Source organism: Amphiura filiformis, chromosome 17, assembly GCF_039555335.1.
Source record: "Amphiura filiformis chromosome 17, Afil_fr2py, whole genome shotgun sequence".
Taxonomy (NCBI): domain Eukaryota; kingdom Metazoa; phylum Echinodermata; class Ophiuroidea; order Amphilepidida; family Amphiuridae; genus Amphiura; species Amphiura filiformis.
This window is the reverse complement of record NC_092644.1, coordinates 48771010-48784768: the sequence shown is the minus strand read 5'-3', so window position 1 is coordinate 48784768 and position 13759 is coordinate 48771010. Positions and strand designations below refer to the sequence as shown.

The following is a 13759-nucleotide window of genomic DNA, read 5'->3' as shown; positions in this document are numbered from 1 at the left end:
TAAGTTATTGATTTGATGGAATTGGAAATTGTGTAAATGATAGATATATGAATTGAGACCAATGTAAACCTGTTGACAAATTAATAATACTGACAAAATAGACAAAACAGCAAATACTTGTGTCATTGGAGTATTGCTTTCTTCCTATTAAGCTACTTGCAGTTCCGCCATTATATGCACTATGTGCGGGAGAGCCTCGAACTGGCAGCATACATGAATGGGAATTGAACTAGTCATAACGTTCTGTGTAAGGTTACATAATTCTTCCTTTCATGTATGCTGCCAGTTCGAGGCTCTCCCCACATAGTGCATAATGGCATGAACTGCAAGTAGCTAATTCTTCTCTGCTGTTCTTTTCCATTTCAATCAGTAGTCCCAAACCCTCAGCACTCCTCTAGAAGTCTGGCTATATTGGCCAACCAGTAACATCAGGCTACTAGCTCAATGATCTCACTCCCTGCCCTTTACCCCAAGCCTATCATACTGGCATGATACCCCTGTCAATGACCAGTACCGCCCCCCCACCATGCCCAAACACATGGATTCAATGGCATTGCTAAAGCATTTTCAACCCTGATGTGGCAGTGACATCAGTGCACATTTCATTGGGCGCATCTACAAATCGCTAGTATTCGGTCAAAGCGCAGGCGTACACACACACGCTCAAAGATGCTGCATAGATGTGCATGAGAAACAGTTGCCTCGACCGTTTGACATCACGGTGGAAAATGCGTCAGCAGTTTAGTCGCAGGTGCAAGTCTGAGTAAGGGGCAACTTAATGCATAAAACCCTGACAAGAACAGAAGTAATTTCTATTTGATATGGCATGATTTTTAACTACTTTTCCTGTTGTCAAGATGCAAAAGTTACAAAAACAGCTCTACAACTGGATGGAGGAGGACAACTGCACTCGCTTGCTTCCTCCTGGTATAGTAGCTATGCCATGCCTCTGATTGTGCTCTACCCTCTTACCATTGCGAGCATAAAAAAAAAAAAAGAATATAATATACCACTAAATCTCAAGGCCTTATGCATTACAAACATAAATATGACAGAATAGCTCAAACATAAATTAATCAATTTATTTTAGCAAAACAGTACAAAGACAAAATATTATAAATCATTTAAATAATATTTACATATGCTTTGGTACACTATTTGCATCACATGCATACACATTGCAATCAGATTTAATCCTAAACAAACTGGTAATTTTCATCACATACCTGGAAATTCAAAGCAAATTAATTGATTCCACTTGCATTACATTTTGTTTGACTTGCTGGTATGATTTTTGTTGCTTTCAAAATCCAGACTACATCACTGATTTCCAGGAAATTTCCCAACCCTTATGTCAGGCTTGGTTTATACTACATAGTTGTTATATTTGATGCTAAAAGAATCTTGTGACATAAGCAACAGCACAAATTAAACTGACAAAAAAACTTATTTTGAAAAGGATTGGTTGAAACGCTGGCCAAATATGCATATTTATTCATCAATCTTTGGATATGAATTATAACTGATTATGAAATATCTGTGGTCAAAGACTCAAATTTTCAACATGCTCATTACATTTAAGAATTCCAGTGCAAAAATCTGAGCCAAAGCATTAGTTATCATGTTAAGGTGGCAATATACACATCACAAACGTTCCATTTTTATTTATGCAAAGGGATGTTTTTATAACAAATCAAGCACCTTTTCTGAAAATAAAATTTATAAATTTAAAAATATATAATTATTTCTACAAATAGCACACACTTTAGCATTTGGCATATCACATTTAAGTTCTCAATAGTCAATTATAATTCTGTAAATGTTTTAACAAAATATTTGTACCTAGTGTGAAAATAATTCATACCGCTACAATTTCAAATATTTGGTCACAAACTGATTACTAGAAAATGGATTGCGCAATTGCATCTCACTGGAATATGATTCATACAATTGCAACCATTGTGAAATAAGAATATTTACAAAAATAGATTGCTACTCTTCAGATACTGTGCATCAAGGCTCTAGGCTCTATTAAGCTGATTACAATATGACTAGAATACCAATAGAGAATTAGACAAAAATCTTGCGGTTTATAAAGTCATTATCTTAATGGAAAATGCCTTTACTGACTTTGCTATTTTTGAACATTGCTTTGTCTACATTCACGTACGAGACACTCATATCATCATGATATGAAAACTTGTATTGGGATGAAATAATAGGGTATTCCATTTGATATTCATACACCCCCTACGGAAGATGTGACCTTAATCTTCCATACAGGGAGTATGTATTACAACTTGAGTTACCTGAATGGATGGCTCAATTTGATGTTTACACCCCTTGAGTGAAAGATAAAAATAAAGTCTTCCACAGAGGGTGTATGGATTTCAAACGGAATAGCCCAATTGCCTCAGTGTAAAAGTGTGTGACGCAATAAAGGGGAATGAGTCTAATGTGGCTAATACTTATTTGAGTTATTGGTAAAAAGGTCCTCAAATTCCTTTTTTTCTCTGTGGTTCCAATAAATTGCTAATAACTTGGTAATCAGAAATTCAATTTTCATGGAGTTTGCATTTTGAAGGCCTAGTACAAAATTTAAAAATCTTGAAATTGAATATTTCTGACTAGTTTCCCTTGATCATGTCACATATCAGTTGAATACAAATATCTTTATATAAGTCCAATTTGGATTCATTTTTTAGCATAAAAAAGCCTGCAAATAGGTAAGAAGTAGTAAAAGAATGAAATTCAAATTGACTTTAAACACCTTTAAATCTTTTTCTCCAAGTAAAGCTTGCAGACCCGTACGCAGGATTTTTTTTTTTGGGTGCTGATTTTGAAAAAGTGGACTTTTTTCAAGAGGGGGGGAATTTTGATATAAAATTGGATCGGTTGAGCCCATATTTATTGGTCGAGCTACGAGTTATAAAATATTGGACGAGACGTAGCCAAGTCCAATATTTTATAACTCATAGCGAGACCAATAAATATTGGGCATAAAGCATCCAATTTTATCATTATTATGTGTTGGATCCAATATTTTCACACACTTGGATCCATCAAAACATAATAATGTGAAAAGTGGACTTTCTTCCCAAAATTTTGACCTTTTTAAACAAAACGCCAATAAGGTGTTAAAAATATATAATATTAATATTTAGGGACTTCTTGTATTCTTTTGCAATTATTTTTAGGAGGTTGTGACCGCACCCCTGCACCCCCTTGCGTACAGGCCTAAAAAGTTTGATTGTGTACAAATCAACCTATATATCCTTTTGTTATAAAGCTGTGGTAGTGTCATCATTGCCACTACTAGTATCACTACATACACCGGTATCATCTGCAGGTGCCACGCCCTCCTCCTCCATCATCTCAACATCATTTGGTTCATCCTCTACAAAACCATCATTCTCAAACGATTGTTTCTCAGTGTTTTGCTTATTGTCCTCTGTGTCTACATCATCCTCTTGGTCATCCTTCTCAAATCCAGCATTTTCATATGATTGTTTGTCAGCCTTTTGTTGTTCATCAATTTCTGTGTCTTTATGTAAAGCTCTTTTATCTGTAGTATCTACTTCACTATTGTTGAGTTGTTGGTCTTCTGTTGAGTTGTTGTCATCTATTCTATCATGGATCTGAAATTGAAATCATTGTAGAATCATTGTATCAAGGCAAGTATTAATTAAATCATGGTAAGAATTTAGAATGCGCTATTCCAGTTGAAATCCATACACCCCTTATGGAAGACACGACCTTAATCTCTTACACAGGGAGTGTGAATTTCAAATGGGGCTACCTGAATGTGTGACTCCATTTAAAATTGGCACACCCTTTGTGGAAGATTAAGGTCATGTCTTCCATAGGGGGTGTATGGATTTCAACTGGAATAGCTCAATTAAGAGGGTCAGGATTAGGAAAATGAGATCATGATGCTGGGATCAGTATTAGGGTTAGGAATTGAAATCAGCCAATGCATTTGGATTTAATATCAATTTTAGGATATTTAGAAATTGCCTAAAAACCTGTCACAAAATGTGGCTGCAAATAGGCAAAATAGCAAATTCAAAGGCTTTGTTTCATATTTTTCGAACCAGCAGGAAGAAAAGTGTCACATGTCATCCTATGCTTATATCGCTGGACTTAATTAAATTAAAGAAAAAATATGTGACTATCCACTGTATATGGGCTGTAATGTTGGCCCATGTTTTTAACCTCTCAAAGACAACAGAAAACAAAGGATTCCCAACTCTTCACCACTTTTTACTACCTTGCACAAGCAACAGCAACATGTAATATATCAATGTATAGCTTATTTTGAGGGAAAGTTGCCTGTCCAATATTTAAACAAATAAAATGACAACATTACAGTCCATTTGTGGTGGATAATCATGCATGCATCATTGAATAAAATGAACAAAATTAAAGGCTTAATGTACGATTTCCTTCAAAATTTAAATTTGTCATTATATACTCAAAATGCTGAAATAATACTAGTAATAATGATCGGTAATGGTTTCTGTCCATTTTGAGCTGAAATAACGAGGTAACGTGAAAGAAACACTGCTTGTTATTTTGGCCGTTTAACACGCAGTTCTATGGGGACATAAAGTCATAATTTCTTGAATTATGACTTTATGTCGAACTTTGCTCTGTTTACCTACAAACACAACAAATTTGGCTGATTCCATTTAGGTGCAAGTTGTGACATGTGTAAACATTACAAATATGCAAAAAATCAGGTTTGAAAAAAAAATTAACCAAATTCATATTATAAGATCGTACATTATGACTTTAAGCAAATATGCTATTTTAGCCATTTGGTCAATCTGTAGACATACAAAGCTGAAATGAAAATGATTCAAGTCATGCAAAATGACGCTATAGAAAACTGTGCATGCTATGAGAATGAAATGATGATACATGTGTTGGGGATTTGAAGTTCTTTCATTTCAAAATAGAAAATGCAAGTAAAGTAATTATGTAAATTAGCTTATTAGTTAATTTATGTATTCATGCTATTTTTATGCAAATTAGGTAAGTGTATAATTTACTTTTTTCAAGGTTTTGTTGATCTTACATTCATACACCTTGTATGTGCCCAACCTGAGCCTGAAATTATATATTTACATACAGAAACAAAAGTTAATTATTATACTTGGGGGTCCATGTAACCGAATGCAAGTTTTCAAATTCTAACTTATTGGATAGACTATTAAGGGAAGGGGTATGAACGTTTGGACAGTTATATATCAAAAATTTGAAAAACATCAAATTTTAATAATTTGTCATAAAATGTGTATATCGTGAATTTCAAAAAATGAAAATTATTTGATATCAGAAAGACATCCTTCGTATTCAGAATGCAATTTGATACGTCTGAGGTGCTCTCATGTCCTGCAAAAAATACTGTCAAAACGCCATAAACGCTCATTCTAGATCCCTTAATGGACCCGGCAATGTACAAATTTGGAATTAAAGTTTAACACAGTGCAACAAGTTAAACTCAATTTACCCTTGCTGAGAAATGGGCCAATCCATGTTATTGTTTACCGGGTCAGATGTCAATCATTGTCATGCAGATAAATTTGTATTGTTTGGCTAAAACGAGATTTTCTGCGCCTTTGGTCGTTGTTTCGCTAGAGTCTTGGGTTGGGTATAATTCGCTCGATTAGAGAATCTCCTATTATATATTTGCCTATAGTACGGCTGAGAATTTGTTTGTTTGTTTGTTTATTTGTTGTAGGTACTGGTGCGGGTCTTAAACAAAAGTCAATAAATGGTTGTCGTGTCTGATTGCCAACATGCATGCAAATTTTGCGTCCGAGTGTTTTTCAATTTCTCTGTCTTAGGGTAAACTATTATTATTATTGATTTATAGATGCTTTACTACAGTCTACAGCATTACAAAGCATTCTATGCAAAGCATTGCTTCCTTGTTTGAGAATTTTTGGACTTGATTGTGACCTCAGCAAGGTCCAGACCCATATCCTGGGTGGGGGTGTTGAGGTGGAGGCTGTAAAAACATTGAAAATCAGCTATTTTTTGAAGGAAAAATTCACCAAAGGTCCGCTTTTTTAGTAAAAACATTGAAATAGTCCCTTTTAGAAGAAAAATTAACGAAAGGTTTACTTTATAGAACCCAAAATAAATCATACAGGCCTGACATGGTCTCACCACAAATAATTTTAATGAATGAAATATAATATGAGGAAATGTTATTTTTTTGATAGATGGGTTTTCAAAGATGTGCACAATTTGGTGAGTGTGCTTTTAAAATTCACAGCTATGCTTGTGTGCAGTGTAGCAGAACTATAATGTGCAATCACTGTGGTATGCCTAATCATGAAAAGTGTTCCATGGCCCAAAATCCAGAAATGCACAGAATAACGAGAGAATGAAGTCCACAGATAAGATGAAAGAAATGTCAAAATTCAACAAACCTGATAAATCTATTCACTGATAATTTAAACTATTTTCATATTAGTAATATTGTGTTATTCCTAAATATAGATTATTTGTCCCTCAAAAAGATATTCATTGATAATTCTGTAGTTGACAATTACCTAATTGCCGATTTGATTATTTTACCCACAATGCATTGGTATAATTAAAGCTTACCTCAGTGGATTTCCTCAAGGTTAAATCATCCCCAGGTGATGATGGACGGACATCTTGCAAAGACTCGTGGGATCTGTAAAATAATCAGCGAAACAAATTATGCGATTAATTGCTGAATGACAAAAAGGATCCGTGTCTGCAACAAAATCCACAAAATCCTTTTAGCAAGGAAGAGCATCATAAGTACTGCAAGAAAATCAAGATGCGATAATGAGTTTGCCATATTTGTTAATGATCATGATTTGAAACATGTGAGGAAGTTACCAAAAATTGTAAAAAAGTGTTGAAAATTTAATGCTATGAATAAACAGTTAGTAAGCCTTTTTCCGGGTTAGACCCTGGTTAGACACTTATTATAGAAAAGTCTTGAAAGAATCTGTCTTCACTGGTGGATCTGTTATTTCATGATATTTTTCCAAGATTTTGTCACTTTTAATGAATCACCATACTAAATTATGCTTATTACCTAAACTTGCAATGAAAACGAGAATTAACTATTTGGTTTGAATTAAAGAATAGCAAGCGGGTCATTACCCATGGGTCATTTGTCAGTCCACAGAATAAGAAAACTTCAAATAAAATTTAAAACAGATAATGTTTTTGCAGCTTTGACTGCATTCATTTTGATTGTTCTTTCCTGTTTATAATGAAATTGGTATAAAACCTTCACACCACCATCTCCCATTACTTGCATTACATAATATTGGTATTATTATGGTTTGTGTGTATCAAAACTGAAAAACTGTGATATATTTGCTCTTTCACATTAGAAATGGGCTCATTGCCACAAGACAATTTAGGAGAATTTGTGCTGTGTTTATCATTACTATCATGTTCTGGGGAAGAGTCAATGGAAATTATTGACATTTTTTAATATAATTTTTTATCCAATTGGACATAAAGTAAAGTTAAGGGGTCACATTGTCAGTAGTGGCACCGGGGTGCAAAATCAACCAATTTTGCACAAAATTGCAACAAAAAGTGGAATTGTTTGTAATTATGGGTTTTTTTAGGGAGGGGGGAGGGCAAGAGTTTTGACTGGGGCTTTTCCTCCATGCCCTGACACCACTGCACATTGTGACAAGTATCAAAACTGATCAATCTACAACTATTACATTCTGATCAAGTGATGACTTCTTCACAAATATGCGACTCTTTAAAGTGCATTGATACTTTGTGCAGTTTTTGTATGTATAACCAGGATCTGGTATAACCAATTCATTCACTCTCTCTCTCTCTCCTTTCAAACACATTCCATAAGGTTTGCATGTGGCCATACAGACCACCCAAGCTATCTATGTTGTAAGATATTATGTTGATGTTTATGTTGTCATAAGAGTTGCTATCAATGTTTACAATTGGTGATCTCTTGACTTGTGTATTTAATGAAAACATAAAGTGTCACGCTATTGTGGACCGATATGACGAGATTAATATCACATCTCTATCATATGGAAACTAATACCCAAAACTGAAACAAAAGGTTACCATATTCACCTAATGACCACCCATCCCTTTCTAAATCATGTTTGCTGAGTTTTGCTCTCTCTTGTTTCACTATGGACCACAATGGCCTTATCCTAGTGGCATAGTTCAATAACCTCAATAAAACAATCCTAGTGCAAAATTTGACATCAAGTTGCAGAGTATGAGTTTTTGTACCAAAATTTACAACGGTCATTCAATGAATGTACAAATGTACAGGAGTTAAAGAACTGTGCCCTGATAGATGAGCATGTTGTGATTCCTAGTGTTTCAGTATGTATGAAACAGGTGCATTGCAAAATATGTACAAGAAGCTATGAATCTTGCAATTGGCATTTAATTAAACAAATTGGTATTTTTACTTGACAAAACCCAAGTTAATTTTTGGTTGCTACAATATTTTGTTCTTCACATCGGACTGGAATAGACTGGAAAAGAGACTAAGGAACATCGGAAATCAGTTTCCTGGGAAAGTGGATCAGATGACCATATCAGTCATACCTGATGAACTTGGTCCTCCAATGTGAAGGACAAAATATTGTAGTGAAAATGTTATTTAATCAAAAAACCTGATGAACGTAATTCTATGGCATTTACTTAATAAAATATTGTTACATCTACAATGCATCATACTTTTAAGTATGATGCAACACACTCCATGTCCATCCATGTAGTTAAAACAACACACTCCGTACGTCCATGTAGGCTACAGTGTGCGCTCGTCTATAGGTTTACATGCTAACCTGCTTTCCCCTTATATTTTTGGCTTTTAGACTGTAAAATCTCATTTGTACCCAAAAAATTCAAATAAGAAGTAACTTCAATGCATGCAATTTGCACTGCAAAATTGACATGTTGTGTGCGAAACACTTAACTTTCACAATGCAAAATGGCAATAGTTTTAGGCTATTCAGTTGAAATACATACACATTACACCCCTATGAAAGACATGACCTTAATAATCTTTCACATGGGGAGTGTGAATTTCAAATGGGGTTACCTGAATGGGTGAATCCATTTGAAATCGTCATCCCCTGTGTGGGCGATTAAGGTCATGTCTTCCATAGAGGGTGTATGGATTTCAATAGGAATAGCCCATTTTTTATAATCATGGTGTTTAGATCCCATCCTCTTCATCCCGCTATGTCATGTCACACATGCCCTAAGTTCAATAATGAGCATTATTTTCCAAATCAAATAATGATGCTAACAATTATTTTGAGGCCTCTTTATACCTGCAAGTCATTTCTTAGAACATAAAGTACACTAGACGTAACTGACTGAATGTATTGAATTGCATAGCATCTGAGCACCAACTGATACCAAGAATGTGCAAATATGCCGGTCTTTCCCCTGCAGCATGTGAGCTATAGAGTCAGACTATCATCTGCGTTTTTCATTGGGTTGTGTGGTCTTACTATACCATCTGTATGTAAAGGGGGGGGGGGGTAGTGTAAGCCAGACTTAGCCAGTGCTTTTTACTAGTTTTCTGTAATCCTCACAGTAATCCTCCAATGGATTTCTCAGTTCCTTATTGAGTGTGAAATCTTGTCAACTTTAATCTTTTTGCAGCAAATTCCAGTTATTTATTTGGAGAATATGATGGGCAAATATAATTATTTTCTATTTGTTTTCTTTTGTTGAATGATGCATTTTGCATATGCTAGTGTTTGTAACACTTACATTGATTGATTTTCTAACAGTCTTGGATGTGCAAGTTTAAGTTCATTGCAATATGTGCTGTTAATGTTAAAGAGCAATTCATTTTCAATATTTTGATCAAAATTTTTATCAAAAAGTAAAAATTTGTATCAATAATAATTGCACAAAATAAGGATTTGGTACTCAATTAGATCACATTAATATCCCAGCATGCATTTCACAATTACAATATTTTTGTCATATGACATGTTTGGTTGGAATTGCCTTACAATGCTTACCATACCTCCCCTAATCTGTGTGCAAGCCTGGATCATCCCGGCATGGTGATGTTTAGTTCACTACTACTTGTAAATGTCAGTGAAGTTCACTTATATCATTAGTATGGTCAGTTAAATACCCATATGTATACAGGGTGAAATTAAAATGTTGGCAAAGTAAAATAACATCTTATGATTCAAGATTTCTTGAGAAAGAGGTACACACTTGGACCCGGTTCGTGTCTATGCTGAATGGGGATGAAATCTATGTTTATAGGGATAACTATACCATTTTTCACCCTGATGTGGGAGTGACGTCATTGCGCATTTTATTTGACGCAGCTACATATCGCTAGCATTTGCTCAAAGCGCTGACATACAAATGCCCATGCTTAAAGATGCTGCAAAGATGCGCCCGCGAAACGGTTGCCTCAACGCATTGATGTCACTGCCACATCTGGGCGAAAAATGGTGTATAAGAACTAATTTCATTCTATTACTAAGATATTTCTTCCAGTGATTTTGGAAGACCTTACATCAATTAAAATGGGTCTGGCTGTAAAAAATGTATGAATCTGTTCTGGAATTCTAAAAACACCCAGAATCAATGTGAACATAGTGGATCGCTAAGTCCATCTCAAACCACTGAGAAAGGGTTGGGTTACTTTGTATCATCTGGAACTTTTGCTATAAGGCTTGTTTCAATCTACAAGTTTCTACACAAGATTAACCACTTTGTAGCTATCATTTTGTACTATTTATGTATATCATTTGTCTATTATCCTAGAATTTTACCTATCAATACATCCACTGAATGTAAACTTTTTACGTAAACAGTCACAATTTGAACATGGTGTTTATTAAGCTTATGTTTTGGTAAACAACCACCCATTATTTTCCACCCTGTACACCTGCATATATCTTGGCCTATTTACCTTGTAACATAAGGCTTCAAGTCCAATGCCGACATTGTATCAATGTGATCAATGATAACACCACTTAATACCATAGCCCCTGGTCACATATTTTTATACATAAAGCTTTCATTGTCTCAAAAATTAGCCAAAACAATTTTAAATAAGTTTGATTGACCCCAGTAATGAATCTTGTTTTTTGAAACCAATCACACCATATTTCATGTCAAGTGTTGCAATTTTAAGCGAGTATATTAATTAGTGACAATATTTTTGTTAATTATTTAATTAATCAATATTTTGACTCCTTTATCAGAATTATTTTGTATTTTTCTTGTCATTGCAGAACACCTGGGTAAATAAATGATGTACGGATTGGTTACATGAATCATGAAATATCAGCATACTGAACAAGACATGCAGGGTATAAGCGCAATTAAAACTTACATGTCTTTTTATGTAATTATAACCTATTATCAATTAAAATTTACATGTCTTCATTGCCATGTACGCTGATTTAATAAAAACTATAATTATCTGGGAATATTTTTTTAATCAATTAATGTATTAATTTATCTAATTGGTGAATTGATTGATCAATAAGGAAAACTTTAAATTAGCCCACCTTGATTGATCTTCAGCCCCATTCCTCAGTTTATTAACCCTATCACCCCCAAGGGGAATTGGTCGGAGCTGCCCTGTGTGTTGCCCACCCCTACCTACTGAAGGGCAAGGCACCCAGCCTGTAGTATTTTGTAGCATTCAGGGCGGTCAGGGTTCAAAATCATAGGCAAAATCTAGTAAGCAAGCTTATACTAGAAAACAACTTGTTCAGTCAAAATGAGGGTAATAGCTAGCTGTAATGGATGATCCCCGGGATGATCCTACAATTTATCCAGAGTCATTCTGTGGTTTATGAAGCCATTAATTTGAACTTAACACATGGGAAAGCAGGGGTGTTGCATGCAACCCTACATATTAAGAAAGCTATTAGGCATGCTTGGCAAATTCCAGTAGATCATAGGCCTAAAGAAAACAGCGTTCACAATTTTTTCAGTAAAATTAGGGTAACAAATGATCCCACAATTTCTCCTGAGTCATTATGTGGTTTATGCAGGCATTTGAACATAACAAATGGGAATGCAGGGTGTTGCATGCAACCCCCTACATTAGACGAACACTACGACAGATTCATGACTCTACCGCTAACGAAACAAATCCATAAAATTGTTGCTTCCTCTACAAAATGCATAACACACTTAGTAGGACTGAACTTGATTAGTTGCAAATCTAGCCACATTGGTTCCTAAATGTTCCAATCCCCCCTCACCCCCCTGAGTACTCCAATAACTTACTTTCTTTATATTTTTCAAGTAACTACTTCATTGCCCAATTTCCTGGTACAAAAGCATTCAAAGTTTTACCTAGATCAGTGTTGCCTATGTTCTGGTATAATCACAGAATTGGGCTATGTTAAAAAACTGTTGCCTGGTAACAACACTTCTAGCAACTTTGTCCTCAAACTTGGCAATCGGTGGCCCGAATGGCCAATTTTTGTCACTAAAATTGCCAGGGTGTGGTCACCCCCGCCCAAAAGAGCTACAGCACTGTATCAGGTTCCAGAAAGTACCTCTTTTCTGCACTAGTTTCATAAAGATAAGTAGGCTTACAAACACACACACAAACAAACAAAATGTGAAAGAGATTAAAAAAAAAAGAAGCAAACTGTAACAAATCTTTCTCCTGGCTCGAGAACTGTTTCCTTCAACTCAAGAACTGTTTCTTTAGAATTAAACTAATTTCTCCAGATCCCTCTCTGGGAACCGCAAAACGTTCTATGTTGCTCAAAGAACCTGTTTTGGATTTTCATTGAACCCTTTATGTGGAAAATTAGTCTTTATAACAACTGTCTTATGCAAGACCTCTGCATACAGAAAGGTTCGAAGTGAACCTTACAGAAGTGATTTGTTACCTTCAAAAGCTGCACTTTGGTCCAAAAAATGGCAACACTGTCTTAGATTTCTTATCTTTTTATGCAGACCACAGTCAGCTACTAGTACTTATAATGCCAGGTAACATTAATGTTTTCAAGACCACATTTCATGCAGTAATCATTGAAACTTTGTCTTGATAAATTGATTTGAATTGATGAAATTACCCTGTAAGTCAGGTAAACCATGGCAAGTAAATGTCATTACTATAGAGCGCCTGAAAATTACCAAAAGACTGCCTCTATGTCTAGGACCATCAAAAGCTGTTTGTACCCAGCAAACACCAAATGATGATAAAAATGTTTTCACAACATTAAATGTCAGGTTTTATAAAGGTCATAAAAACATTTTTAAATGTTTTAAAAAACGTTTTGTATGGAAACACACTACAACACCATAAAATGTTGTCAAATTTCACTCAAAATGTTATTGTAAAATATTATTTGCAAACATTTGTTGACAAATATTTTGTCAACACTTAAATAACATTATGTTAGAATATTTTGCAGTAAGTTTTCAAACAATATCTTTGAATGCTACGAAAATGTTTTATACCCTTAATGTCAAAATAATGTCAAAATGTTTTGTGTTTGCTGGGTATGTGTGAGCCTCTGTAAAGACATGCAAACAAGGACTCACACATGAAAATAGCAGAATAACCAAGGACACTCCTCAACTGAAGATGTCCACGGTTCCTTCTACCTACCAGTACATGTACATCACAGATAATGTAAAAATGGATATAAGATCATGTTTTGTTTACTAATGTAGGGTAATGTCTCAGTTGGATAGTAAAAAATCAGATGGGTCTATGGTTTGGAACCTAGAT

General features: G+C 34.8%; 1 protein-coding gene across 1 annotated transcript in view; it reads right to left on the bottom strand.

The window, feature by feature from the left end:
* Nucleotides 1-1068: 1068 nt before the first annotated feature.
* The window catches only part of LOC140137251 (ATP-binding cassette sub-family C member 4-like), a 108571-nt gene continuing 95880 nt past the window's right edge, over nucleotides 1069-13759 (bottom strand). Inside the window, 2 exon segments of the mRNA XM_072158898.1 lie at nucleotides 1069-3638; nucleotides 6622-6694. Coding sequence (XP_072014999.1) covers nucleotides 3282-3638; nucleotides 6622-6694 — 430 coding nt within the window. The 3' untranslated portion in view covers nucleotides 1069-3281.